We start from the raw sequence: 27,739 nt of genomic DNA, 5'->3' as shown, positions 1-27,739 counted from the left end.
GTATAAAAATACCATTATAATTTCCTTTTCTGTGCTTGAAATATGGTGTAAATTGATCGTCTGCCACTCCTGGTACTCAATCTAGAGTGTGTGAGTCAGCACTGTCCAGGCGAGAAGTGTTGGTGAATATTTTGCAGTAGACTCACTTCACAAAAGCAAACAAGATAATAACAGAAAGCAACATATAATTTCAGCAGTGGCTTTGACTCTGTGGAAGGAAGATATTGCATGCAATTCCCCGCAGGGCCAAAAATCCTATCCCTTGCAAGAGGGGCACCAGGGAGCCATCCTGTAAGGTGCTCTAGGAATTCAAACTCATTTTGCAGGTTTCTGTGACAATATAAGCCACAGAAGAAATATCTTACTGCAGAAGTTGTAAATGTGTGTACATGTTATTTTCATGCCGTGATAAAAATGCCATCAGTCAACAGCATTAATCCTAGGATGAATGTGATCTGTTCATTCAGCAAACAAATAAATCACCCAGTGGAATGTCCTCCAAGCTTGAAGGCTGTATGGATTATGATCATTGTCTGCTAGTGGTTCATCTGCAAATGTTCTAATCACCAGCTGCGACTACATGAAGCAGTTTGCCACTGTTGAGAAGTAGTCACTGAAAACTAACCGGGCATGGTTTCATCACAGTGCAATGCTGGCCTCCTGAAGGTGATGCCATCAGTTCATGCAAAGACACACAGCAGCAGACCTTGGTTGGAGGTACAAGAGGGATGGGCCCATTCATTTACAAGTTTACTGCTGGCTATTAACCAGAAATGGGGAGACAGACCAGCTCATGCGATGCCAGTGTCACCATGCTACTGCAATTGCCTACTTGATCCCCTCCCCCTCTTTCCTTTTTCCTTTCTCCTTCTGTGATGGAACTCCTATTTGGAGACTTCCCTGGCTTTTTTCTGGCCCACGTAGGACCAGTCTGGATAGTTGGCCTTGGTGAAGACTTGACGTTTTCATCCCCCCAAAAGTTTTCGATTTGAGTTCCTACCGAAATGAGGCCACATTTTAATGTTGCATTTTAATCTTGTTTTTAAGTTGTATCTCAATCAGTTGTTTTTATATCTGAATGTTAGCCTCCCTGAGCCCGGTCTTGGCTGGGGAGGGCAGGGTATAAATAAAATTTATTATTATTATTATTATTATTAATTGAGTGATGTCCTCAGTTTGTGACAAGGCACAAAATTACAGACTTCTGTGGGAGATACAGCACGGGACCATATTTGCTTTGCATGATATGCCTTCTTCCTTGGTCACCACTTGCCAGATTTCCTTCTTGGCAACCAACTGCAACAAGAGCATTAAGAACACAAGAAGAGGGCCGTTGCATCGGGCCGAAAGCCCAACTAATCCAGCCTCTTCTATTCGCATTGGTCAACCATAGGAAGTCCCTTAGGAAGTCCCACAGGCAGTGCCCTCCCCACTTGCCATTAGCAGCAGCTTCCTTAGAAGAGGACAGCAACACATAGCCAAAGCTGACTGTGGAATTACCCATACAAAATCATCCCACCAATGAAGAACAGGCGTGTAGCTCCACCTATGGAATCATGGAAAAGCTGTCCATCTATTAACCCTTTCCATGACCAGATCAGGTGAGACTTCCTGTGTTCACTGAGTGCCCACTGAGGGACAGAATTTGAAGGCATAAAAATCAAAATCAGCAATTTAAAAAGTATTAAATCATATGTTTTAGTCAAATACAGTTTAATTGTACAAAAAGTGCACCATCTGTTGATTTTTCCCTCATCAAAAAAATGGTAAATATCTTTACATCTTAATAGAACTAATTTTTAAAATGGGTATCCAACATTTAAACATTACCCCCCCCATTAAAATAATCTCTTTATTGTGCCTTGTGTCATCTAAATACACCTTTCAAATGAAACAGATTGAATTTTTATGGACTTTCACATATGACTTCCACTGACATCTTTAGCTTCTTATCATGACCTAACTTTCAAATATCCTTCACATGTCAAGCACAAAAAGAAAATATGGGAGTGCCTGGGCATTTATTCTGCTGGAGCTGGCACAGAGGAAGCAGTAATTTACTGGCGAAAGGAGAAGGGTGGACAATCAAGAGAGAAAGCAAAATTATTTGTGCTTCAAGTGCCTATAAATCAATCTGTTCATTTGATCAGACAGTTCAAATCCTTGCACATTCTTGTCTGCTGGATGATATTTCCTAATGCAGTAAGAACACTACAAAGTACAGACAGCTGCGGAGCATCTTGATAATCCAGTACCACTTAATAAATACTATTAAAGCGTGTTGCGTTGAATTTTCATGAGCTCTGATTGCTGCTGTGAAAGTTGCGCTTTTGTAAAGCATGAATACTTGTGAGAGGGGATGGGTGCGTGAGGTGTAGGGTCAACGTCCATCCATAAATATAAACAAATGTGCCAAATAGACTTATCGCTGCTTGACTCATCTGCCTGACACAGCAATTACAGGCAATGATTTTTGATCAACAAACCTGTGATGAGAAAGCTGTGGTGAAATGGGGCCCTAGGACTGAAGCACAAGCAAGATCTGCATTTGTGGGTTTGTTAGGGCTGTTTATAGTCACTTTTAAGATGGTAAAAGTGTGAGTGTTAATCTACTGCAGTCTCAGGCATTCATTAATCAATAGTGGCAGTCTCAAATTTTACTTTTCAACCATCACATCACTAACCTAACAAATACATCTGAAGAATGTATCTGAAGAAGTGTGCATGCACACGAAAGCTCATACCAAGAACTAACTTAGTTGGTCTTTAAGGTGCTACTGGAAGGAATTTTTTTATTTTGTTTTGACTATGGCAGACCAACACGGCTACCTATCTGTAACTAACAAATACAGTAATTAATCTATTCCTTAGGGTCAGGGATAGGTGATTTTTTTTTAGCCTGAGGCTGTGCTCCCCCCACAGGTAATAATAATAATAATAATAATAATAATAATAATAATTTGTTATTTATACCCCACCCTTCCCGGTTCAGAAACCCGTGCTCAGGGCAGCTAACAATAAATTTAAAACACTTAATTGTAATGCAACATAAAAGCAGCATAAAATACAGTATAAAAGCATGAATAACAACAAAATTCAAAGTTCAAAAATTAATTTGGGGGAAATCCATCCAATAAACATTAGATAGTCACCAGGGCTAGCTGGCTAAATTAGTCCTACATGGGCCAGAGAGGAGGCCAGGGGAGAATTAGCTCTGGGGTCCCAGAGCGGGTAATCTTCATAAAAAGGGGAGGAGGAGGGAAGGAAGGAAGGGAAATAAAAGATCAGGCTGAGTTCAAATTAAAGCCAGGCAGAATAGCTCTGTCTTACAGGCCCGGCAGAAGGCAGTTAAATCCTATAGGGCCCTAGTCTCATGGGACAGAGCATTCCACCAGGTCGGAGCCATCACTGAAAAGGCCCTGGCCCTGGTGGAGGATAATCTGACTTCCTTAGGGCCTGGGACCTCTAAACTATGGTTATAACCATGCCAGTGGTGGGTGGAACCAAAAGGGCCCACACTACACACATGCACGTAAGTGGGGAGCCCGTTGCAATACAAACAGTTTCACACCCAACAGTTGTTGAGCTCGCTCACACCATTTTGGAGCCCTTGGAATCCGTTTCCCCCTCGGATTTTTGACTCACTGACAATGACTTTCCAACTCTCTCCCACCATTTCAGGTTAGAATAAGATTATTTATTTATTTTCCCGGTATCATGCGGTCGTGAGTGAGTCAATCGCGCCTAAGTGGTGGTGGTGGGGATGCCTGTATAAAGAGAAAGCCTGGATTTATTTGTATGTTTGCAAGGTAAGCTCTCTGTAGCTTTCCCCCAGAACTAATTTTCACTGATTCAGAAATGGGCTAAATAGTTAAGAGGAGAATGACTAACCTTGTTCTCCAAAGACTAAATCATAAAGCTGGCTTTTTGGTTGTTGTTGTTGTTGTTTTTTTAAAAAACTTGAGATGGATTTTTCAGTCACCCCTTAAGATGAGTCATCTGCACGTAGTTTCATTTGATGCTTGCTTTTTGAATCACTCAGTGCAGGAATGTTACTGCTGTAAAAGTGGTATGTGTCCTGGTTCTTTTTATTTCTGGTCTGTTGGGGATTGCTCTTCCGGCACGAAGATTTATTTAATTATATTTTTACTCATTTAAAATAAATTACAGATTGATTTTCAAACCCAGTGCTACCCAGAGTGCTTTATAAAAAGAATAACACACACACACACAGACAAACATATGAAGCATAGTGCAGTTTTAAAACAAAGTTAAATGCAGACATTTCAAAACAGTGCAAAATGTTACTAAAGCCAGCATGAACGAACATGATCATAAAATCATAGAATGTTAAGAGTTGGACTTCCGGTTTGGAATTGCAAGCAGCAGGGAGCACGGAGAAGCCGCTGAGAGCTTTTCCGAGCTTCACGGGGGCTTGGGGGCAACACAAAGGCACTGTGACCCCCAAAATCTCAAGGGGGACACCCTTGAGGGATAAGCTATCCAGCAGCGTTGGAGTGGTTCCGATGTTTTTTGGGGTTGTTTTTTTAAGGACTCGAGAATGACGGGACTGAGAAACGCGAATGGTAAGCTCTGCGGACCCCGTGTTGCGATGCCTCTAGCTCCTACTGGAAAAGCGACAAACCTCCGTAACTTTAAGAGCAGAACCCTTAGTGTTTTTGGAGTAATTTTGCGCTAAAAATTTTTATTATACACTAAGTGAGATCTGGATGTAAAAGGATTTAACTGAGGAACCCGACCTGTTTTTCGGAGTGAAAATGGTGCAGGATACATAGTTGTAAGAGTGAAGAAAGGAAGTGACTATTCACCCGCTGTAGAAACAGAAAAGTGGAAGTCCTCAGCAATCTTTAAGCGAGGCGAAGGAAACTAAGTAATATGAAAGTGAAAAAGACCTTTAGAGACTTTGTATCTTTTTTGGGGGGGAAGGCTTTAAAAATAAGAGAATGAACTGAACAGAGTGGTTACAAAGAGACAAATACTCTGAAGCCTTAAACTTCAATACGGAAGCACAAGGGGGAAGGAGGGTGTGGGAGTCATAAAGCCAAGGCAGAAGCTTGTAAATACTGCAGGGTGCCCCCTGACATTCCTCTGGGCAATGATTACCTTATATGGAGAGGGGAGTGTCAAGCCTTGACCGGATGAGGTAACAGGAGACTTTGGAAAACGGCCATGCGGCTGGGAGAACAAAGGAGATAATAAAAAGTTGCCGGAGGAGAAAGGCTGGAAGGAGCTGCCCTCCAGTATTATGAAAATACTTGCTGCCTCATTGTGTCTTCTTTCTATGCTATGCTAAACCACTTGTGATGGCTGGCTCCAACAGGAGGGGAGAAGAGAAAGGACGAAATAAAACAAAGGCTTTAAAACAAAATAATAACTTCCACTCATTGCCCTTTTTGTCTTAAATACTGAACCCTCTACAGTACAGCTTGGGCAATTGATTAAGCAAGAGTGTAAACTTTTGTTTCCCTTTTTTAAAAACCTCAACTCTGGACTCTGACCCCCTCCCCCCCTAAAGAACTTGGATTTTTGACTTCTTTTTTACTTCTTTTCTCTGAGTTGTTGGGAATTCTACATGAACTGAGCTCACAGGGATATAGACATATTTTTATTTGAACACCTACTTCCTCCTTTTGACTGATTGGATTAAAGTTTGAATACCCCGGACTCTTAAAGGTTTGGAGATTTGGATCTTTCTGGAACTGAACTATACTTGAACTGAGTCAGAGAGGGGTGTACTTAAGATTACTGGGGGATATATTCCTCCTCATCTGATAGCCTGGATTTGATTTTGGATTTTTGGACCTCTGGATCTTCTTTAATTACAGCCCAATATTGGATTAAGCCAGCAAGTGGCTGAAGAGCATAGAACTTAGAACTTAAGTAAATAACTCTCTTCTCCTCTTTCTATTTGTGGAGGCCTAACTGTGTGGATACCATCAGACTGTATATTAGAGATTGTGTTTATTTCGTATTTTTTATTTATCCATATTTTCTTTCTCTACGAACTGCTTTGATGCTCCTTGCCCTCTCTGGCCTCAGAGATTTATTTATTAAGACCAATCTTTAAATACTGACGCACTCTCCTGGCGAATCGGATTAAGCTGACCAAGTGGCTGAAGTTCAAATAGGAGAAAGCTCAAATAGAAGAAAGAACAGGGAACCTCTATTTAAAACAAAAACCAGATATACGTTAAATTTATGTTGCTTTTTTAAGTTAGTTTGTTTGTTTGTTTTTGCTCTTTCCTTCATTATAAAGGCTTCCCTGTAAGATTAATATGTTATTAACGGTCTTTATATAAGGCCTTTATCTCTACATAATTAACAAGCTCCTAATAAGTTTATCATTGAATTAATTTGGATTAACTTGTACTAATTGTGAAGTTATGTTGGATCTTATCCAAATTTGGAGCTTATAGATTGTAAGTTTACCAACTGGGTCTTTAATTCGGGAAATTAACTGATATCTGGGATCTTAGAATTAGAGTTGGAAATTTTATAAGTTAATTTTGTATGAATAACATCTTAGTGTATTTGTAGGAACCTAAAGGGACTGAGAATAATTTGATTTTTTACACTTACAGAGTCATTCTATATGTATCCTTTTTGACTCTAAATGGTAAAAATTTGCAATTTGAGTGTTTAAGAAAGTGCCCTTGAACACACTGTTTGATAATTAATTAGAATTGGTTTGGACTGTGCGCCCTCTAGGGGAGAGAACAAATATTACAAGAAATTTAATTAAAAAACTGGAGAAGGAGAAAATGTCTGGGGAAAACGGGAAAAAGATAGGAGGAACACCATCGGATAGGAAAGCATCCCGACAAGAAGAAATTAAGGACCTAGATATTCTATGGTTAAAAATAAAGGATGAATTCAAACAGAGTGAAATACATATGGAGAAAAAACTAGGAGAGATGCATGAGCTGATAGATAAGAAAATAGAGGGAGCAGTAGGAGAACTGTCAAGTAAAATTAAAGACTTGACAGTTCGGTCAAAGACTATGGAAGAAACAAATAAAAAAATACAAAAAGAAATGAAAGAACAAAGAAAGGAGACAGATAGGATAAAGGATGAGATAGGAGAACTGAATAGAAATCAAGATCAAGTTTTGGACAATTTAGTGATGATTGAAATGAAACAAAAACAGCTAAATTTGAAATTTAGAGGAGTAGGAGAAGAAATAAATGAAAATATTAAAGAAAAAATGACTAAAGAGTTAGCGAAATGGTTAGAACTGAAAGAAGAAGAGGTTGCATATACGATGGAAAACGCTTTTAGAATAAAAACAAGGACCAAACAAGTAAAATCAAAAAAAGTCGCAGGAGACTGCCTAGTTATATTCAATTCGACAGAGATGAAAAATATGATATTAAGAATAAGTTATCAATAGAAATTAATAATTGATGGCAGACCAATCATCATCTTTAAAGAGATACCAACCAGACTCCTGCGCAAAAGAGAAGGTTATAAACAGCTAGCAAGTGTTTTTTTAAAAAATGGCATACAATACAGATGAGAGTTCCCTGAAGGGATTTCCTTTTTTTACAAAGATAAAAGATTTAGGATTAGGATTACTGAGACCCAAGAAGTGAAGAAATTTTTGCGTAGATATGAGAAAGACCTTGGAAAAGTAGAGGAGAGATATGAAGGAAGAAATGGAGATCCAGAGGAGAGAAGAAGGAAAAAAGAGAAAGGAAAAGAACAAGAAGATAAAGGAAGGGAAGAAGGAGTAGACGAAGAAGAAGAGAAGCTGTAGCAGTGGAAGAGGAAGAAGAAGAAGAGGAAGAGGATATAGAAAACAAAACCACTCGAATTTAAATTATTAGCTGTCTGTAAATTGGAAAGTAGTTATAATAATGAATTTGAAAGTTTTGTCATGGAATGTGAACGGTTTGAATGAAAAAACCAAAAGGAATAAAATTGTGAATGTTTTGAAAAGAAAGAATCTTGATTTAATTTGCATACAGCAGACACACGTGACTAAAAAGCATAAACATATTTTGATACACAAAAAGCTGGGGGTCGAGTTTATAAACTCTATTGCGGAAAAGAAAAGAGGGGTAGCAATATACATCAAAGAAAAATGGGAACCCAAAGTCATCTGTAAAGATGATGAAGGAAGGATTTTGGGGGTACAAATTAACTTTCAGGGTGAAAAACTTAATGTGATAAACATATATGCCCCAAATTTGAATAAACTGGAGTTTTTAAGGAAATTGGAACAAATTTTACTGGAGTTAGAGTGTAACAAGACGATATTACTGGGAGACTTCGATGGAGTGCCGAAACCAGAAATAGACAGACAATCAGAAAAGAAAAAACGTAACCAAGGGAAACTGCCAAGATCCTTTAATAATTTGGAGGAAAATTTAGATTTAATAGACATCTGGAGATATAAACACCCAATAGAGAAGCAATTCACTTTCTTTTCAGAGCCACATAAGAGCTGGGGCAGAATTGATCAAATCTGGGTCTCAAGGGAACTTACATTAAGAACAATAAAGTGTGAAATCCAACCTAGAACCCTCTCTGATCATAACCCGATAGTTTTCAAAATAAAAGGCACATCACAAGGCAGGTTCAGATGGAGAATGAATGAATATCTATTGGAGAGTGAAGATGTTGTTGAAAAAGCCAAAGCCACCTTAAAAGATTGTTTCAGCCTGAATCTTAATAAAGAAACAAGTATGGATATAGTCTGGGACACCAGTAAGGCGGTTTTAAGAGGGTTTTTTATTCAGCAAAACAGCTATAAGAGGAAAGTAAGAGAACAAAAGAAAGAGGAAATTCTTAGTCAGCTAAGAGAATTCTTACTCAGCTAAGAGAAATTAACAACAAATCCGAAAGATGAACAAAACATACAAATAATAAAAATGTTACAAACACAGTATTCAATGTTAACAAGTCAAGAAATTGAAAATTAAATTAATGAAACAAAAATACTTCGAGTCAGCTAACAAAACAGGTAAACTATTAGCTTGGCAATTGTGAAGAAGGCAAAAACAAAACGTGATAAACAAGATAAAAATAGAGGAGCAATTGATAGAAGAACCAAAAGAAATAAAGGAAAATTTCCTCAAATTCTATGAGAAGTTGTACAAAAAAGAAGACGAAGAGACAGCCCGAATAGAAAAATATCTAGAAGATTACTGTGGGAAGACCATAACAGAGGAAGAAAGAATTCAATTAAATAACCCCATAAAAGCAGAAGAGATCCAAGAAGCGATAAGGAAGATGAAACCAGGGAAAGCCCCAGGACCAGACGGATTGTCAGCTAAATATTATAAAGTATTAGAAAACCAACTAACGCCAGTGCTATGTGACATCATGAACAACATATTAAGAGGAGGAAGGGCACCAGAGACATGGAAAGAGGCTCACATTACAATGATCCCTAAACCAGACACGGATAAATTAAATATTAAAAACTACAGACCCATATCACTATTAAATAACGATTATAAAATCTTCGCAGAGGTGATGGCAAGCAGACTTAAAAAATGTCTAGTAAATCTAATACATAAAGATCAAGCAGGATTCCTTCCAAATAAGTTTCTTAAAGATAATGTAAGGCATACCATAAATATCACTGAATATTTGGAATGTAAGAACGAAGTACCTGCGGCGCTGATTTTCATCGATGCCGAGAAGGCATTCGACAATGTTTCATGGCAGTTCCTACTAAAAAGTATGGCGAAAGCAGGGCTAGAGGGTGAGTTTATGGAAGGAATAAAAGCCATCTATTCGAATCAATCTGCTAAACTGATTATAAACAACAATCTAACAAATTCATTTAAAATTGAAAAAGGAACAAGACAGGGATGCCCTCTATCCCCGCTTTTATTCATTATGGTACTAGAGTAATCACGAATAAAATAAGAGTAACACCAGAGATTCGAGGGATCAAAATAGGAGCGAAAGAATACAAACTAAAAGCGTACGCAGATGATTTGATGTTATCCTTAGAAAATCCGCAAAAAAGTGTTAGTAAGGCCTTGGAGATGTTAGAAGAATTTGGCAAGCTATCCGGTTTCAAATTAAATAAATTAAAGACAAAAATGTTGACTAAAAATTTGGGAAAAGGCGAAAGAGAAAAATTGGAGATACAGAATGGAATTAAGGTGGCAAAAAAAATAAAGTATTTGGGAATTTGGCTAACTACAAAAAACATAAATTTAATTCAGGATAATTATCTTACAACATGGAAGGAGATTAAAAAAGATCTAGATACGTGGAATAGAGCGAAACTTTCGTGGACGGGAAGGATGGCGGCAATAAAAATGAACATACTCCCAAGAATGTTAATTTTGTTCCAAAATATCCCAGTGATTAGAGGCTCCAAAATGTTTACAGATTGGCAAAAAACTCTTTCGAAATTTATATGGCAAGGGAAAAGACCGAGAATTAGATTTAAACTACTTACAGATCGGAAAGAAAGAGGGGGATTCTCGGTACCTAATCTGAAATTATACTTCGAGGCCTCCTGCCTCTGTTGGATCAAAGATTGGATTAATTTGGAAAACACTGACCTGCTAGACCTAGAAGGCTTCAACAACAGATTCGGTTGGCATGCCTATTTGTGGCTAAATAAAGAAAAGGTACACAAAGGTTTTTCAAACCATATTATTAGAGGGCCACTTTATGAAGTTTGGGAGAAAAATAAAAAACTTTTAGAATGGAAAACACCCTGGTGGTTATCGCCAATCGACATTTTAACTACCAAAAAAGCAAATATGGAAGGAGAAAGATTGACCTATGAAGACCTACTGATAAGATCAGAAAGCGAATGGAAGATGACAACATATGAGGAGTTGAAAGACAAATTAACAGGATGGCTGCAATTCCATCAAATAAATGCAGCATGGAAGGAAGATGAAAAAGTAGGGATGAATGAAAAAAAATCTAAATTTCAGATAGAAATAATTGAAGGTAAATCCAAGTTATTATCCAAAATGTATAACATATTATTAGAATGGGACACCAAAGATGAAGAAATAAAGGAGGTCATGAGAAAATGGGCAATGGATTTGGGATACAATATAGAATATGATAAGTGGTTGAAATTATGGACTAGTGGAATGAAATTCACGGCATGTGTCACACTCAGAGAAAATTTGGAAAAGATGATGTATAGGTGGTACATCACACCGGCAAAATTAGGGAAAATGTATAAAACAGGAAATAAGGCCTGCTGGAAGTGTAAAATCAAAGAAGGCAATTTCTACCATATGTGGTGGACATGCGAAGAAATGAAGAAATTTTGGGAACTTATTTATAATGAGTTAAAAAAAATATTTAAATACACTTTCCCCAAAAGACCAGAGGCCTTCCTACTAGGAATAATTGAGGATGAAATTAAAAAAGAAGATAAGGCATTATTCCAGTATGCTACAGTTGCGGCTAGAATATTAATTGCACAAAATTGGAAAAGTCCAAACACCCCAGTGATTAGAGATTGGCAAATAAAATTATTTGAATTTGTTGAATTAGCAAAAATGACACAAAAAATCAGAAACCAAAAAAAATACAAAGTTTATTAGTGACTGGGATAAATTTATGGTATACATTGAAGGGAATTATAGAAACTTAAAAACTATAGCAGGTTTGATATAGATCTTACGATGTGTAAACCATTAACAATTATCAGCTGCAGGAAAAAGATAGTATTTTTAAGAAGCCCGAAATCGGGAGGGATGGAGGTCAATAGGTGTGTAGAGGAAAGATTTAAAGATTTAAAGATATAAAGATTTAAGTGCGAAAACAAAGAACTGTAACGGAAACTGATGTTATTTTTATGTTATGTTTGGATATCTCTTTTGAAATTGTTGATTTGTTTTCTATTTTTGTTATCTAAGTGAAATTCAATAAAAAGAAATGAAAAAAAAAAGAAATCTTAAGAGCTGGAAGGGAACCAAGGGTCATCTAGTCCAACCCCCTGCAAGGCAGGAATCTTAGCTAAAGCATCCGTGACAGACAACCATTTTTTTCCCCATAGGAAAAAACAACCCACAGCCACAACCAGATTAGCTATGAAAAGCAGCGGTGTGGTAGTTAAGAGCTGTTTAAATGCTGTCAAGGCGTGGAGCCTGCTGAACTTCACACAGAGTTGAGTTCAAGTCCCCATGACTGAAAAAGCATGTGCAATGTACCTACAATGGGTATCTGCTTAAGTCTAGATCGTGGGTAGGCAAACTAAGGCCCAGGGGCTGGATCCAGCCCAATCGCCTTCTAAATCCAATCAGTGGACAGTCCAGGAATCTGCGGGTATTTACATGAGTAGAATGTGTCCTTTTATTTAAAATGCATCTCTGGGTTATTTGTGGGGCATAGGAATTCGTTCTTTCCCTCCCAAAAAATATAGTCCAGCCCCCCACAAGGTCTGAGGGACAGTGGACCGACCCCCTAAGTTTGCTGACCCCTGATCTAGATGCTAGCATTGAGAATCTAATGTACAGTGATACCTCGGGTTACATACGCTTCAGGTTACAGACTCCGCTAACCCAGAAATATTACCTCGGGTTAAGAACTTTGCTTCAGGATAAGAACAGAAATCGTGCTCCGGCGGCGTGGCAGCACAGGAGGCCCCATTAGCTAAAGTGGTGCTTCAGGTTAAGAACAGTTTCAGGTTAAGAACAGACCTCCGGAACGAATTAAGTACTTAACCCAAGGTACCACTGTATTTGGAAGTCTCCAAATGGGCTTACCCAGAAGAAAAAAAGTATATGCATTGATACAGACCTTCTAACCAGTAGTATATACACAAGGGCTGCTCAAGTGGTCATGTACCCCTGTGTAAGCAGGGACTACCCATTTGTTTCATTGTCCAGTCACACTCTGCATGCACCATTATGTTTTCTGAGTGATAAACCTGCTGGATTACACCAAAGTCACATCCAGTCCAGTATTCTATTTCCACAATGGCCAAACAGATAGCTTTGAGAAGCCCACCAGCAGGACATAACTGAAATGGCTCTCCCCTACTCATGATCCCCAGTAAGTAACTGGCATGTTCTCTCTGATCCAGGAGGTAATAATATACAGATATCATGAATAGACAAATCACAGGCACAACTAGGGTGGACCCTAAAAATATATCTCAAAGCAAAGACCACTTGATAATTTGAGGTTTCTAAGTCATCTTCAAGGGCAACCCCATGTAGGGTGCACTGCAATAGTCCAATTTGGAAGTTACCAAACATGATATAGCAACATTTCTGCCCAAAAGGGGCTGACAAACCAGTTTTGGCCACCAAGGCCATCTGAGACGCCAGTAACAATGTTAAATCCAGGAGCATTCCCGAGCTATAGACTTGCTCCTTCCAGCAGAGTACAAACGCATCCCAGACAGGCTGTCTCTCTACCTCCCAGACTCGAGAACTCGGTACAAATAACACCTCTGTCTTTTCAGGATTGAGCTTTGATTTATTGGCCCACATGCAAGCCATCACTGCCTTAAAACACCTCAGCCACCTCTCCCAATTCAGATGGAACAGAGAGATAAAGCTGAGTGTTGTCTGCATATTAACAACACCTTGTTCCAAATCCTCTGATGACAGATTCCAGAGGCATCCTATAGATGTCAAATAATATGGGGGACAAGATGGAACCCTATGGGATGCCTCAGGACAACTGCCGCTCCCTTCACTACTTGCTGGAAATGGTCCTGGAGGTAGGATTAACAACAACAACAACAACAACAACAACAACAACAACAACAACAATTTATTATTTATATGCCACCCATCTGGCTGGGCTTCCCCAGCCACTCTGGGCAGCTTCCAACACAATATTAAAATACAGTAATGCCTCAAACATTAAAAGCTTCCCTAAACAGGGCTGCCTTCAGATGTCGTCTAAAAGTCTGGTAGTTGTTGTTCTCTTTGATATCTGGTGGGAGGGCATTCCACAGGGCGGGTGCCACTACCGAGATTGAAACCACTGAAGTAGAGAGCCTACAACCCCCACCTTCTATTTCATGAATTTGTGTCATCCATTTTTCAAAGGTGTTCAAGTTGGCTTTAAAATGGTCCGTGATGATATCAACGTTCAATAATATCTGACTCATAATGCAAATGAGTTTTTGACGCAAGCTCTCTTATTCCTCTGCAAATGGTTTCCTGCGTATCATTTAAATGGAGCACTTTGAACTTGTGTACCTATTTTGCGCCTGTACTTTCTGCATTCAGACTAAGTGCTCAAGAAAGGAAGCTGCTGTGCTGGCAGTTGGTTGACACACATTTCGTTGCTTGAATGGACATGAACTTTTCAAAACAGAATGCAATTTACGGAAGAAAATCCAGGTGCACACCAAGAGGAGAGCATTCGTTATGCAAATGTGACTTTTACAAATGCAAACCATCCTTGTGTGTTGGGGTGGATTGTGTGTGGTAGGGTAGCTTTCACATCAGCTTCCAGTATGCTCTTCAGTGGGGAAGGTTGGATATTATGCCTGGATGCCTCTCACTTCTGCCTGAGACCCAATACCAGGAAGATTCTTGGTTGTCTCATAGCTGAATTGCCTTGCTAGTGCTTTTCTGGAAAGCAGGCAGGAGGACAGATTATATCCTTCCCTAAATTGCCCCAGAGCAAGCTTGAAGCACAAAACACAACTCTTGGTGGGGTTGTGATGCTTACTTGACCTCCCAGCAGCAGAGTTATTGCTGCTTACCAGGAGGAGGAGGAGGGGGGAGGGGGGAGGAGGAGGAGGAGGAGGAGGAGAAGAAGAAGAAGAAGAAGAAGAAGAAGAAGAAGAAGAAGAAGAAGAAGAAGAAGAGGAGGAGGAGGAGTTTGGACTTGATATCCCGCCTTTCACTCCCCTTAAGGAGTCTCAAAGCGGCTAACATTCTCCTTTCCCTTCCTCCCCCACAACAAACACTCTGTGAGGTGAGTGGGGCTGAGAGACTTCAGAGAAGTGTGACTAGCCCAAGGTCACCCAGCAGCTGCATGTGGAGGAGCGGGGAAGCAAACCCGGTTCACCAGATTACGAGTCCACCGCTCTTAACCACTACACCATGTTGGCTCCAGGAGGGAGAGTGGAAGGGGGCGAGGTGGTGGGGAGGTTAGTACTATGTTCAATACACTGGTGGGAACATGGCTGTACAGATGCACTGGAAAGTGTGCGATAACAAGTTGCTTTGATGCAACTTCACCTAATCTCCCCTCAAACAAATCAAAACAAATGCTCATTAAATAGCTGATGTCATCTAATCTTCTCGCAAACAAACGACGATGAATATTCAATAAGCAGGCTGCCTAGAAGCACCCAGTGAGAGAAGATGGGATTTGCACAAAAGGATTTGATACTCACATAGCAAGAATCTATATTGAATTGCACTTTTGGGGGGTGAAGCTTCACCACCAACACTGAAGGAGTTGAGCTGTTGAGCATGTGTACGCTTCTGTCTCATTAGCAGGGCTTCTAGCACAGAAGATCTCATTCAAGATACTTGCCTTTTAGGTTCCTCCCTTGAACTTAATCCAGAATGCGGCAGCTGGACTAGTGACTTGGATGGGCCGCCAGGACCACATAACACCGATGCTGAGAGATCTGCACTGGCTCCCAGTACGTTTCTGAGCACAATTCAAAGTGTTGCTGCTGACCTTTAAAGTCCTAAACGGCCTCAGTTTACCTGAAGGAGCATCTCCACTCCTATCGTTCAGCCCGGACACTGAGATCCAGCGCCGAGGGCCTTCTGGCGGTTCCCTTATTGCGAGAAGTGAGGTTACAGGGAACCAAACAGAGGGCCTTCTTGGTAGTGGCGCCTGCCCTGTGGAATGCCCTCCCTTCAGATATGAAGGAAATAAGCAGTTATCTTATCTTTAAAAGACATCTGAAGGCAGCCCTGTTTAGGGAAGTTTTTAATATTTAATGCTGTATTGTTTTTGAGACTCGATTGGGAACCGCCCAGAGTGACTGGGGAAGCTCAGCCAGATGGGTGGGGTATAAATAATAAATTATTATTATTATTATTATATAACTTACCAAGCTATGAGATACAGGCAGACAAGAGACCCAAATAACTTCCTTTGCACTAAATCGGGGTGGCCAACATAGTGCCCTTCAGATGTTGTTGTAACTACAACACCCAATATCCGTTACAATTGGCCATGCTAGCTGGGAGTGATGGGAATTGAAGTCTAGCAACTTCAGATAAATGAACAAACAGCTGCACTAAATTTCTGATGCCATAAATTATTTAGCAGCAATCTACGATTTTTTTAAAAAAAGATTGCTAAGCAAAGTAAAATCCCCTATTAGATGACCTTCAGGACTTTTAATTACCTTTTGTTGTCATTGTATTTCACAGCACAACCACTTTCTGTATTATGTAGCTCTAGAAAGTTGCCAATCCCGAAACTTGAGTCCAGCAGGTGGGCGCGTTCTGATAGCACTGAACCACCTGAAGTCTCTAGTCCTAAACACAGTTCTGAGCATTACAAACATGAAAACCAATGAACTTACAATTAAGTCAAGGACAGCTGGAAGAGAAACCAGCCTCTTCACTCCATTTTCAGCTGCTACTCCAAGCCAATTAAGTATCGCCCAGGACCAAAGGTAGCTATAACCGCCGTGCCAATAGCTTACAAAAGCGAACGTGATTGCTGTGGAGAACAGCATCTTCAAGATGTTGCAGCGGGATCCTCCCATCGGGATGTAAATGTACCTGCCAGGGAAATTATAAGCAGAAGTAATTAAGACTTCATTGAAATCACAGTTATACAACTACTGCAATATAAATTTGTTTTTACCAGCAGCTCTAAAGTGCTGCCTTGACTAATTACCTGACATTTTCTTTCTGAAACCTCTATAGTTTCTTAAAGACAGTGGATGAGTTCGTGTGTTTTTTTGTTTTTGTTTTTTTAAAAAAATAATAATTCATGCTTTTGGGCAAGATGAGGCATCTCCCTCCCCCTGCCCCCACCTGAAAGATGCCAAAACTGAATACACAGGCTATGCCACATTCCCAGTGAGGTTAAACTTTAATAATAATAATAATAATAATAATAATAATAATAATAATAATAATTTATTACTTATACTCCACCCATCTGGCCGGGCTTCCCCAGCTACTCTGGGTGGCTTCCAACAGAGTATTAAAAACACGATTAAAAAATAGAAAGTGAGTTGGAACAGGATATTAACCAGGACCAAAGAGTCATCTACACAGCAAATAAATAATTCCATATTTACTTCCATGGTTTCTTAAATCTTTCCGCAATAGGTTTTGTGAAACACTGTTGTTGGATGAAATGCTTTGTTTGAAAAATTTTGGTAAAATCTTGTTTGGTAATTTTAAGTAAATTTTAGTAGTGTCTTTGGCTTCGTTCACATTGTTTCTTTTTTACTTTCTGTTTTATTTGCAATAAGTATACAGAAGTATTACACAAAGTTCAGAGCTGCTGTTGAGAACGGAAGCAGTTCTTCCTCTCACACCTACAATTTGCCTGACATCATTTCATCGTATTTGACTATGCCAAACTCAGAGTAGGCACACTGAAATCAACTGACTTAAATGCATGGATTTCACTGGGTCTACTCTGAATATGACTTAGTTGGATACTGGCTCTTCTCCACATTGGCAGGGATGCTGGTGGAGTGGGGAGGATCAGGCCATGTAATGGTACCTGGAGCGAGGGTAAGTTGTAATGCATGCCACACAGAGTGGTGAACCCAACCCAAGACTTCCATTTTTGTAACATGGTCCGAACCTAAGTTTTCCTTTTAAGGTAGGAAATGTAATCAGTCATTTGATCCATAATGTTTACATTTATAATTATTATTACAGCTCCACTGGTTCTGAGGGGAAATGAAGTCCCCTTCCCAAGTGATATTTCAAAGAAATACAGTGGTGCCTCGCAAGACGAAATTAATTCGTTCCGCGAGTTGCTTCGTCTTGCGATTTTTTCGTCTTGCGGAGCGCGGATTCCCCGGGTATTAATGGCTTTCCCATAGGGAAATTCATCTTGCGAAGCACCTCGAAAAATGGAAAACCCTTTCGTCTAGCGAGTTTTTCGTCTTGCGGGGCACCACTGTAGAAACAAACTGTACAGCATTAAGGAGATATAGATTTAACTGAAGAATGCAATTAGAAGTAGCAACATTTAATTCTCAAATGCTTACGACATTTCAGAATCACTATTCATCTCTCTGTATGATGGTCAACATCAGCATTTGTGGCCTTTGAAGTTTTTCTGTTCCATAAATCAGGCTTCAATCCTAAACATACATCTTCTTAGTGAATAAACCTCACTGTATGAAGTGGCATCTACTTCTGAGTAAACCGGCACAGGGATGTATTGTTAATCAGCACCATTTCCCCCAGGGAATATTTGATTATTAGATCCTGGTCTCAAACACACAACAAAACTAGGGAATTGGGGAATGGGAAGTGTAATAAGAGCACTCTACTCTTCGTGTAGTGGCTCTGCAAGTGTTATCGTAGCTGGAGGTTACGCAAGCAGCCCAGAAGTGCTTTCTAAGTGCTATCCGTCCTTGCAATTTAGACATTCCAATTGAGAGACCGCCAGGCTTTCGTCAGTAGTTCTGCGCCGGCAGAAAACTCCATCTGGGGAAACAAACCAGGACTCCTTTGAAGAACTGGACATGATCTATCCTGTGTGATTTAGATTCTCTCATGTTGTTCTTGCATACCTTCAGTATGGAATACATACAAGCCCCGCCCCCATGTAAAAATCAGTTCTAATGATAGCTAAAACATGGGACATAAAAATTTCCAATTGGCAGTTCAACAGGGTGCATCTTGGGTTCTTTTAAAGGGATAGGTCTCCCTTCCCTTCTGTGAGCACCTAGAAAGGAATGCTGTGATCACCAATAGTCAGCATGGATTTCTGAAAAATAAGTCATGTCAGACGAACCTGATCTCGTTTTTTGACAGAATTACAAGCCTGGTAGATGAAGGGAACGCAGTGGATGTAGCCTACCTTGATTTCAGCAAGGCATTTGACAAGGTGCCCCATGATATTCTTGTAAAGAAGCTGGTAAAATGCGGACTTGACTATGCTACCACTCAGTGGATTTGTAACTGGCTGACTGACCGAACCCAAAGGGTGCTCATCAATGGTTCCTCTTCATCCTGGAGAAGAGTGACTAGTGGGGTGCCACAGGGTTCTGTCTTGGGCCCGGTCTTATTCAACATCTTTATCAACAACTTGGATGATGGACTCAAGGGCATCCTGATCAAATTTGCAGATGACACCAAACTGGGAGGGGTGGCTAACACCCCAGAGGACAGGATCACACTTCAAAACGACCTTGACAGATTAGAGAACTGGGCCAAAACAAACAAGATGAATTTTAACAGGGAGAAATGTAAAGTATTGCACTTGGGCAAAAAAAATGAGAGGCACAAATACAAGATGGGTGACACCTGGCTTGAGAGCAGTACATGTGAAAAGGATCTAGGAGTCTTGGTTGACCACAAACTTGACATGAGCCAACAGTGTGACGCGGCAGCTAAAAAAGCCAATGCAATTCTGGGCTGCATCAATAGGAGCATAGCATCTAGATCAAGGGAAGTAATAGTGCCACTGTATTCTGCTCTGGTCAGACCTCACCTGGAGTACTGTGTCCAGTTCTGGGCACCACAGTTCAAGAAGGACACTGACAAACTGGAACGTGTCCAGAGGAGGGCAACCAAAATGGTCAAAGGCCTGGAAATGATGCCTTATGAGGAACGGCTAAGGAAGCTGGGCATGTTTAGCCTGGAGAAGAGGAGGTTAAGGGGTGATATGATAGCCATGTTCAAATATATAAAAGGATGTCACATAGAGGAGGGAGAAAGGTTGTTTTCTGCTGCTCCAGAGAAGCGGACTCGGAGCAATGGTTCCAAACTACAAGAAAAAAGATTCCACCTAAACATTAGGAAGAACTTCCTGACAGTAAGAGCTGTTTGACAGTGGAATTTGCTGCCAAGGAGTGTGGTGGAGTCTCCTTCTTTGGAGGTCTTTAAGCAGAGGCTTGACAACCATATGTCAGGAGTGCTCTGATGGTGTTTCCTGCTTGGCAGGGAGTTGGTCTCTTCCAACTCTATGATTCTATGATTCTATGATTCCTCAACCTGCAGTTCCTATTGGGCCCAGCAAACACAGTCAATGGCCAAGGATTATGGTAGTTGTGGTCTAAAACATCTGGATTGCACCAGGTTAAGGAAGGCAGCTGTCTGGCCATATATCTGTCAGAATCAGGGTTTGGAAATCAGAAAAAGCAGCACACTGTGTGTTTCCGCATCAGTAATATGCTGTTGTGTTTGTTAAGCTCATCTGAAGTTTTTTTAACAGCCCTAGCCAGCAAGGTGAACATCGCAGGACACAAGCTGTTCCCTGAAAGGATAATTCAAGAATGTTTTCCATGAAAGCATCCTCTAACTATAGCAGATTCAGGCTGCTTCCCATCAGGAAACTCCTCTTTTGTGCAAATGATCTCAATTGGCACCAACGTGACCATCACTAGGAACAGCCTTAGAAATGACAACTTTAATTTAAAAGCGTGCTTTCAATTACAGTTCAGTTTACACGGTGTCAATTGGCTCTCCTTAGGTGACTGCTCAGGCAGCTGTACAGGAGGGAAAGAGATTCAATTATCTGACTTTTACAATCTAGTGCCAGCAGTTGGTTAATTGAGCATTAATTCCTTTTTGCTTATGAAAATTCTTGGATGTGAATCCTTGAGGGGGGTGGGATCTAGGTATAGTTTTAGTGTTGACAGTGGAACTATTAAGAGCTAGATGGTAACACATTGCACAAGCGGTGATGTCCGGCTGTGACTTAAAACTGATGAAAGATTGGACTCAAGCTATACTAGTTACCAGGTTAAGTTCAAGGTGCTGGTTTTGGTGTATACAGACTTATACAGCTGGAGACCTGGAGACCTGAAATGTCCCTGGGGAAACTGGATACCTGATGGATACCTCATCAATCCCTGCACTCTGCAGGTGAGGGCCTCTAGCAGACAGGATCTTATCAGGAGGTCCATTCCACCCAATGTAGGAACTGGGCTTTTTAAGTTGTGACATCCACACTTCAGAATTCACTCAGCTTGAATATTAGCCAGGCACTCACTCTGCTGTCTTTCCAGCACCCGCTGAAGATCTTCCTTTTCCAACAAGCCTTGTATGTAAAGGTCTTTCCCAGTCTACATTGGACTTGTTTCTAAATGTTTCATATGTTTTATTGTTTGTGTGTTTGAGGTCCTGAACTTCTTTGAGGAAGAAGGGCAGGATACAAATTTAATAAATAATGACGATCGTGGCAGTAAATTCCCAATGAAATCATAGGAGACTTAATTGACGGCTGATTTGTCCCACCAGCTTCACGGGAAACTGTGTAATTATAGTCCTGGTCTGTCCTTCCAAACACATTTATGTAGGTAATGAAGTATTTGAGTAGTATATTGCCTTGAGTAATAAAATCTGGAGAACTCAACCGTTTGCCATAAATGCGTGACATTTTGTTTGGTTCTAATAAAGGTATTGCCCAGTCATGGATTGTGAAGTGTTTTCTCTAAGTTATAGAATTTTTACCTTTGTTGTTGTTGTTTAGTCGTTTAGTCGTGTCCGACTCTTCGTGACCCCATGGACCAGAGAACGCCAGGCACTCCTGTCCTCCACTGCCCCCCGCAGCTTGGTCAGACTCATGCTGGTAACCTCGAAAACACTATCCAACCATCTCGTCCTCTGTCGCCCCCTTCTCCTTGTGCCCTCCATCTTTCCCAACATCAGGGTCTTCTCCAGGGAGTCTTCTCTTCTCATGAGGTGGCCAAAGTACTGGAGCCTCAGCTTCACAATCTGTCCTTCCAGTGAGCACTCAGAGCTGATTTCCTTCAGAATGGAGAGGTTTGATCTTCTTGCAGTCCATGGGACTCTCAAGAGTCTCCTCCAGCACCATAATTCAAAAGCATCAATTCTTCGGCAATCAGCCTTCTTTATGGTCCAGCTCTCACTTCCATACATCACTACTGGGAAAACCATAGCTTTAACTATACGGACCTTTGTTGGCAAGGTGATGTCTCTACTTCTCAAGATGCTGTCTAGGCCTGTCATTGCCCTTCTCCCAAGAAGCAGGCGTCTTTTAATTTCGTGGCTGCTGTCACCATCTGCAGTGATCATGGAGCCCAAGAAAGTAAAATCTCTCACTGCCTCCATTTCTTCCCCTTCTATTTGCCAGGAGGTGATGGGACCAGTAGCCATGATCTTCGTTTTTTTGATGTTGAGCTTCAGACCATATTTTGCACTCTCCTCTTTCACCCTCAATAAAAGGTTCTTTAATTCCTCCTCACTTTCTGCCATCAAGGTTGTGTCATCTGCATATCTGAGGTTGTTGATATTTCTTCCGGCAATCTTAACTCCGGCTAGGGATTCATCTAGCCCAGCCTTTCGCATGATGAATTCTGCATATAAGTTAAATAAGCAGGGAGACAAAATGCAGCCTTGTCGTACTCCTTTCCCAATTTTGAACCAATCAGTTGTTCCATATCCAGTTCTAACTGTAGCTTCTTGTCCCACATAGAGATTTCTCAGGAGACAGATGAGGTGATCAGGCACTCCCATTTCTTTAAGAACTTGCCATAGTTTGCCATGGTCGACACAGTCAAAGGCTTTTGCATAGTCATTTTTTACCTACCTAATGAAAAAAAGCCGGACAATTTAAAGTACAATAAAAAATTGTCTAGTAAGCTTTCATGTGTGTATCTGAAGAAGTGGGCATGCACACGAAAGTGTATACCAGAACAAACTTAATTGGCTATAACAGGGATCAGCAAACGTTTTCAGCAGGGGGCCGGTCCACTGTCCCTCAGACCTTGTGGAGGGGGGGAGGGAATGAATGAATTCCTATGCCCCACAAATAACCCAGAGATGCATTTTAAATAAAAGCACACATTCTACTCATGTAAAAACACCAGGCAGGCCCCACAAATAACCTAGAGATGCATTTTCAATAACACATTCTACTCATGTAAAAACACACTGATTCCCGGACCATCCGTGAGCCAGATTTAGAAGGTGATTGGGCCAGATCCGGCCCCCAGGCCTTAGTTTGCCTACCCTTGGTCTACAAGGTGCTACTAGACAATTTATTTTTATTTTTATTTCAACTGCGTCAGACCAACACTGCTACCTACCTGAATTTAAAGTATTTCTTACTGAAAAGTAGCCCACCTTGTATTGGTGGTGATTGTGCAAAGCACTCCTCCTACAACTGCACAGCATCCTTTTTCAAGTAACTGGGCAGCTTCTTGAAGTCAGCTTATCTCTTGCAGGCAAGCTGTTCCATTTAAGCAGCACATCATAATTTTAACTCACAAGATGCCCATTAGTGAATTGGACAGATTATGTAAATACTACCCTTCAAATCCCTATTGCATCACAAACATAATTACTGAAATATTTAAGAATGACATTTCTTGAAGACGTAAAACTTTCAAACCCAGTTACCACTTCCTTAGTTTCTTACAAGTGTTAGCTCCAGCACAGTGAGACAAGCATTTGTTTGTGCTTGCAAACTTTGCTGCTTAATGGCTTCAGTATTAGACTTCCCAAACCCATCATGCTTTCAATGAATCTGCTTACAAGCTGCCCGTGGATGAATAAGCACTCTGAATTCCTGCAAGATCTGCATTTTTGTGGCATTTTCACCTTATTTGCATCAAGCCATCTGGTTTTGGGTTGTTGTTTTTTTTACAATATTTTAACACTTTCACACCAAATCTTCTTATTTCTTATTAATGAAACTTGTATGTGCCAGAGAACTACAATGACCAATACGAAAACATCATACACATGGAGGGGCAGTGGGCCCGTGCTACAGCTACGTGCAAGATGAGAGAGAAATGTGGGTGTATGAGCAAAATGCTGCAAGAATCGGGGTGGGGATGTAGAAGCAAATTAACATGCCTACGCCCATCTCAAATGTTACATTGCATGTGCATTGTGACTGTATGAGTAGTCTTTCTGTTCAATCGTGCAAGTAGGATTTTCAGTTTGGAGACTGCAAGGATACTACAAAGTCAATGATGCAGGGTGACCACAAGGAAAACCTACACACACAAAAATTGAGGGCTTTTAATTAAACTTGGTGTAAGGAATGTTCAACACAGCTATGGCAATACAAGGAGAACCAGGGCTACGAAATATGACTATGCAGATTTGTTTCCCTCCAGAGAGGTCTTGATCAGAGTCAAGAAAACAGAATTAAAAATGGAATTCCACCTGAGCTTTGCATGCACTTTATGGAAATCAGAGAAGGTATTTACGACTCTTAATATGATTATCTACTTAAAGTCATCCAACAGTGATTTAACCATCCATGATTGCTTTTCCTTGGTTGATAATGAAATATTTGTGTCTTTGAGACATGCTACATGGATGTATTTCAAATGAAGGTAGGAATGGCTGAAATGACTTTTGGAGAACAAGAAGCTACAAAATGGCAATACCCAAGTTTCAGAGAAGGACAACTAATTTTTTGAGGCAGAAGAACAACTGATCCTAAGTGCATTACAATCTACCCAGTATTTAAATTCTTAAACACATTCCTTACTAATTTAACAAGCTTGCCTAAGTGCTTGCTAGATTTTAATATTTTATGGAATTTGCTGCCAAGGAGTGTGGTGGAGTCTCCTTCTTTGGAGGTCTTTAAGCAGAGGCTTGACAACCATATGTCAGGAGTGCTCTGATGGTGTTTCCTGCTTGGCAGGGGATTGGACTCGATGGCCCTTGTGGTCTCTTCCAACTCTATGATTCTATGATTCTATGATTCTAATGGGCAAGAAGTTGAAGAGACTAAAGCCATGAACGGTGAAACTTTGCTAATGACCAAATGGAAGAAGACCAGAAGTTGGAAGAAGACGAGGGAAAATAACTAATGAGCATCTTTATTTTTCCCCAGGATTCACATTCTACTTTGCACTTCATTTGAAATAATACACCAAAAATCTCAAGGGTCATCATAATAATATATGGGGCTTCAATTTCTTTCACTCTTCTGTGGTCAAAGTAGGAATGGACAAATTTGTCCTTCTATTTCTTTCTCTATCTAAATGTTTCCAATCCCTCATTTCTGCATCAGTTTGCATTTTTTTAAAAAAATCAAATCAAAGCTTCACAATTAATAATAATTATATTATAAGACAACCCCCCCCCCACAACTAATTGGTTGAGGAAATCTTGGCAGATTATCTTAACGATAAAACTTACAGATGAGATAAAACAATACATGATAATCAGGAGAACAAAGTTACTGAGAGGTGGGCTTTGTTTTTACATTTTTGGAATGGCAATCTAAATGGTGAAATTTATCCTTTTAATCTATTCACCGCATTCTAAAGTTTTTTTGTGGGCTGGGTTTATGTTTTTTTAATATGCTCCCCTTTTTCTCTTCACATGTCATTTTTATTTTATTTTCTTCTTTCCCTCACTACTTGTTTTCTTTCTTCCTGACAAGCAAGCTTGTTTGATGTGTAACGATCTTGGCTACAAAGTGTAATGATACAATATTAATAAAATTGTTTTTTTTAAAGAAGAATATAAAAATTCAATGATATATTCAACTACAGGCAATGGCATAGAAAACCTAAATTTATTAAATAATAACATCCTTTCTAAAACCATGACAACCATATTTCTCTAGAAAATGTAGGGGGAGATACCTGTAAATCTGAAACCAAAATACAGTGGTACCTTGGGTTAAGAACTTAATTTGTCCCAGAGGTCTGTTCTTAACCTGCAACTGTTCTTAACCTGAAGCACAACTTTAGCTAATGGGGCCTCCCGCTGCTGCACGATTTCTGTTCTCATCCTGAAGCAAAGTTCATAACCCGAGGTACTATTTCTGGGTTAGTGGAGTCTGTAACCTGAAGCGTCTGTAACCCAAGGTACTACTGTATATGAAATATAATTCCACCATACTGAATAAAAATGATCAGGATCTTCCTGTCCCTTAGAAATCTGTAACTTATGTGTTATTCTTTTCTGAAACAACTGAATTCCAGACAAGAATTCCATCATGCAGGCTCCATGATGCCCACACTGGTGCCCCCAGGCAGGTGCCCCAGACTCTGAGTTATAGGGCAAAATGTGCAAGTAATTTCTAGGCAATTTCTGTGAAATGAGAGTGAGTGTCGTGTGGCCATCTTGTATATTTTTCCTGGTACTTAGGAAAGCTCCCTGTTGCCATTAGATGCAGTGTGTGTGTGTGTGTGTGTGTGTGTGTGTGTGTGTGTGTAAAATCAATATTGTGTGATCCCCACAACTGGGAACAGCAGGCCATAAATGACCTCCTATGGTAAGTGTGAAATTGCTGTCTCTCTGATTTTGAGTAATACCACACTCCCCATGGCAGCCATCTTGTGTTATGCCGTGCCCTACATAGCAGCTATTTTGTCACTGGAACCCTCAGCACTCTTGGAAATTTGAAATGTGTCCACAAGCCCCAAAAAGTTGGTGACCCCCGCTCTTAATACTCTTGTGCATGCGTGGTGCTGTTTTGGGTCTGTAGGCAATGGGTCTCACAGCCTGAACATCAGAAAGATAACATCAGAAATCCTTGTCTAATATTCCAAAATGGCACAAAAGGCCCTGCCCAACATTTTACAGTCTAAACACAGAAGTATTCTGTTTAGACTGCAAAATGGTGGGCAGGGCCTTTTGTGCCGCTTCAGAATGTTAGACAAGAATTTGAAAACACTTTCTTCAGTGCTTTCTCTGAGTTTCTTCTGACACCAGTTAGACACATTTAATCAACGAAGCGCAATTTAATTAAGGGTGTGAAGGGAAAGAAAACCCAATAATGTGGCACTGATTACAAAAATAGATATCTTCAAAGTAATACACTTCAAAGATGATTGCTGTGTGTGTGTGTGTGTGAGAGAGAGAGAGAGAGAGAGAGAGAGAGAGAGAGAGGAAGGAAACTGGAACTAAGTAATACATGCTTCCTAATGAGCATGCAATAAAATGGGTTAGAATCCAACCCCCAGTGTTGGGATCCACTCTGGAATCCATCAGGTGATGTGCAAACGTTCCCCATGTTTCAAATGCACAGATGGTTTTGCATTAAGTTGGATGTTCATTTTTATGACCTGTGTTTCATGCTTTAAAAAACCCAACTACTGTGAAGATGGTTCTGGCCTCAAGCCAGGTTCTTCTAAGTCTAAGCACATAACTCCATTGTTTCAAAGTCCTTTTAAAAAATAAAGAAGAAGCTTTAAAAATTGTGGCTTATAGTAGATTTGTGCTGCAGGAAGGGGTGATAAAGTTGACACCTTTTTGCTCAATGTCCTTTGTATGAATTCAGAGCCACGTCTACTTTTTTCGTGACAAAAATAAGGTTGTTTTCGGCTGCTTTCTTTTCCTGTGTGCTCTACAGAGAAATCACAGCTGCTTAAATGGAATGGATTTTTCTTTTCCTTCAGCCCATCAAGTGAATTGGTTTAAACCTGTGTAAACCCTTGCAAGATGCTTTGCAAAGATGTAAGGAATAATTTGAAGGCAATAAGACAGCAAAGTGTTTTATCTCTTGTGATCAAGCATAGAGGGAAATCTCACATTATTGTATCCGGGCTGTGCCTGTTAGTTCATCCTTCTTTCTTTCTTTTGACCTCAATATCTGACATCCATATTAATCCACTAAGAAATCTGCTATCATGAGACAGGATTACTTAATTGTAACTAAACCTAATGCTTTTTTAAGCTGACTCCCTATGTG

The 27,739-nt window shown here is 40.1% G+C and overlaps 1 protein-coding gene and 1 long non-coding RNA gene across 4 annotated transcripts in view; one reads left to right on the top strand and one right to left on the bottom strand.

The window, feature by feature from the left end:
* The window catches only part of LOC307212094, a 317,636-nt gene that overhangs the window by 53,264 nt on the left and 236,633 nt on the right, over positions 1 to 27,739 (top strand). The gene's annotated exons all lie outside the window — the stretch shown is intronic.
* The window catches only part of HHAT (hedgehog acyltransferase), a 187,175-nt gene that overhangs the window by 52,844 nt on the left and 106,592 nt on the right, over positions 1 to 27,739 (bottom strand). For all 3 annotated transcript variants that reach the window (XM_079968801.1, XM_079968803.1, XM_079968802.1), the window contains exon 10: positions 16,485 to 16,686. In XM_079968801.1, coding sequence (XP_079824927.1) covers positions 16,485 to 16,686 — 202 coding nt within the window. The remainder of the gene's footprint in view (positions 1 to 16,484; positions 16,687 to 27,739) is intronic.

This window comes from Podarcis cretensis (assembly GCF_951804945.1).
Source record: "Podarcis cretensis genome assembly, chromosome: 3".
Lineage (NCBI taxonomy): Eukaryota > Metazoa > Chordata > Lepidosauria > Squamata > Lacertidae > Podarcis > Podarcis cretensis.
This window is presented reverse-complemented; position numbering and strand designations above follow the sequence as displayed.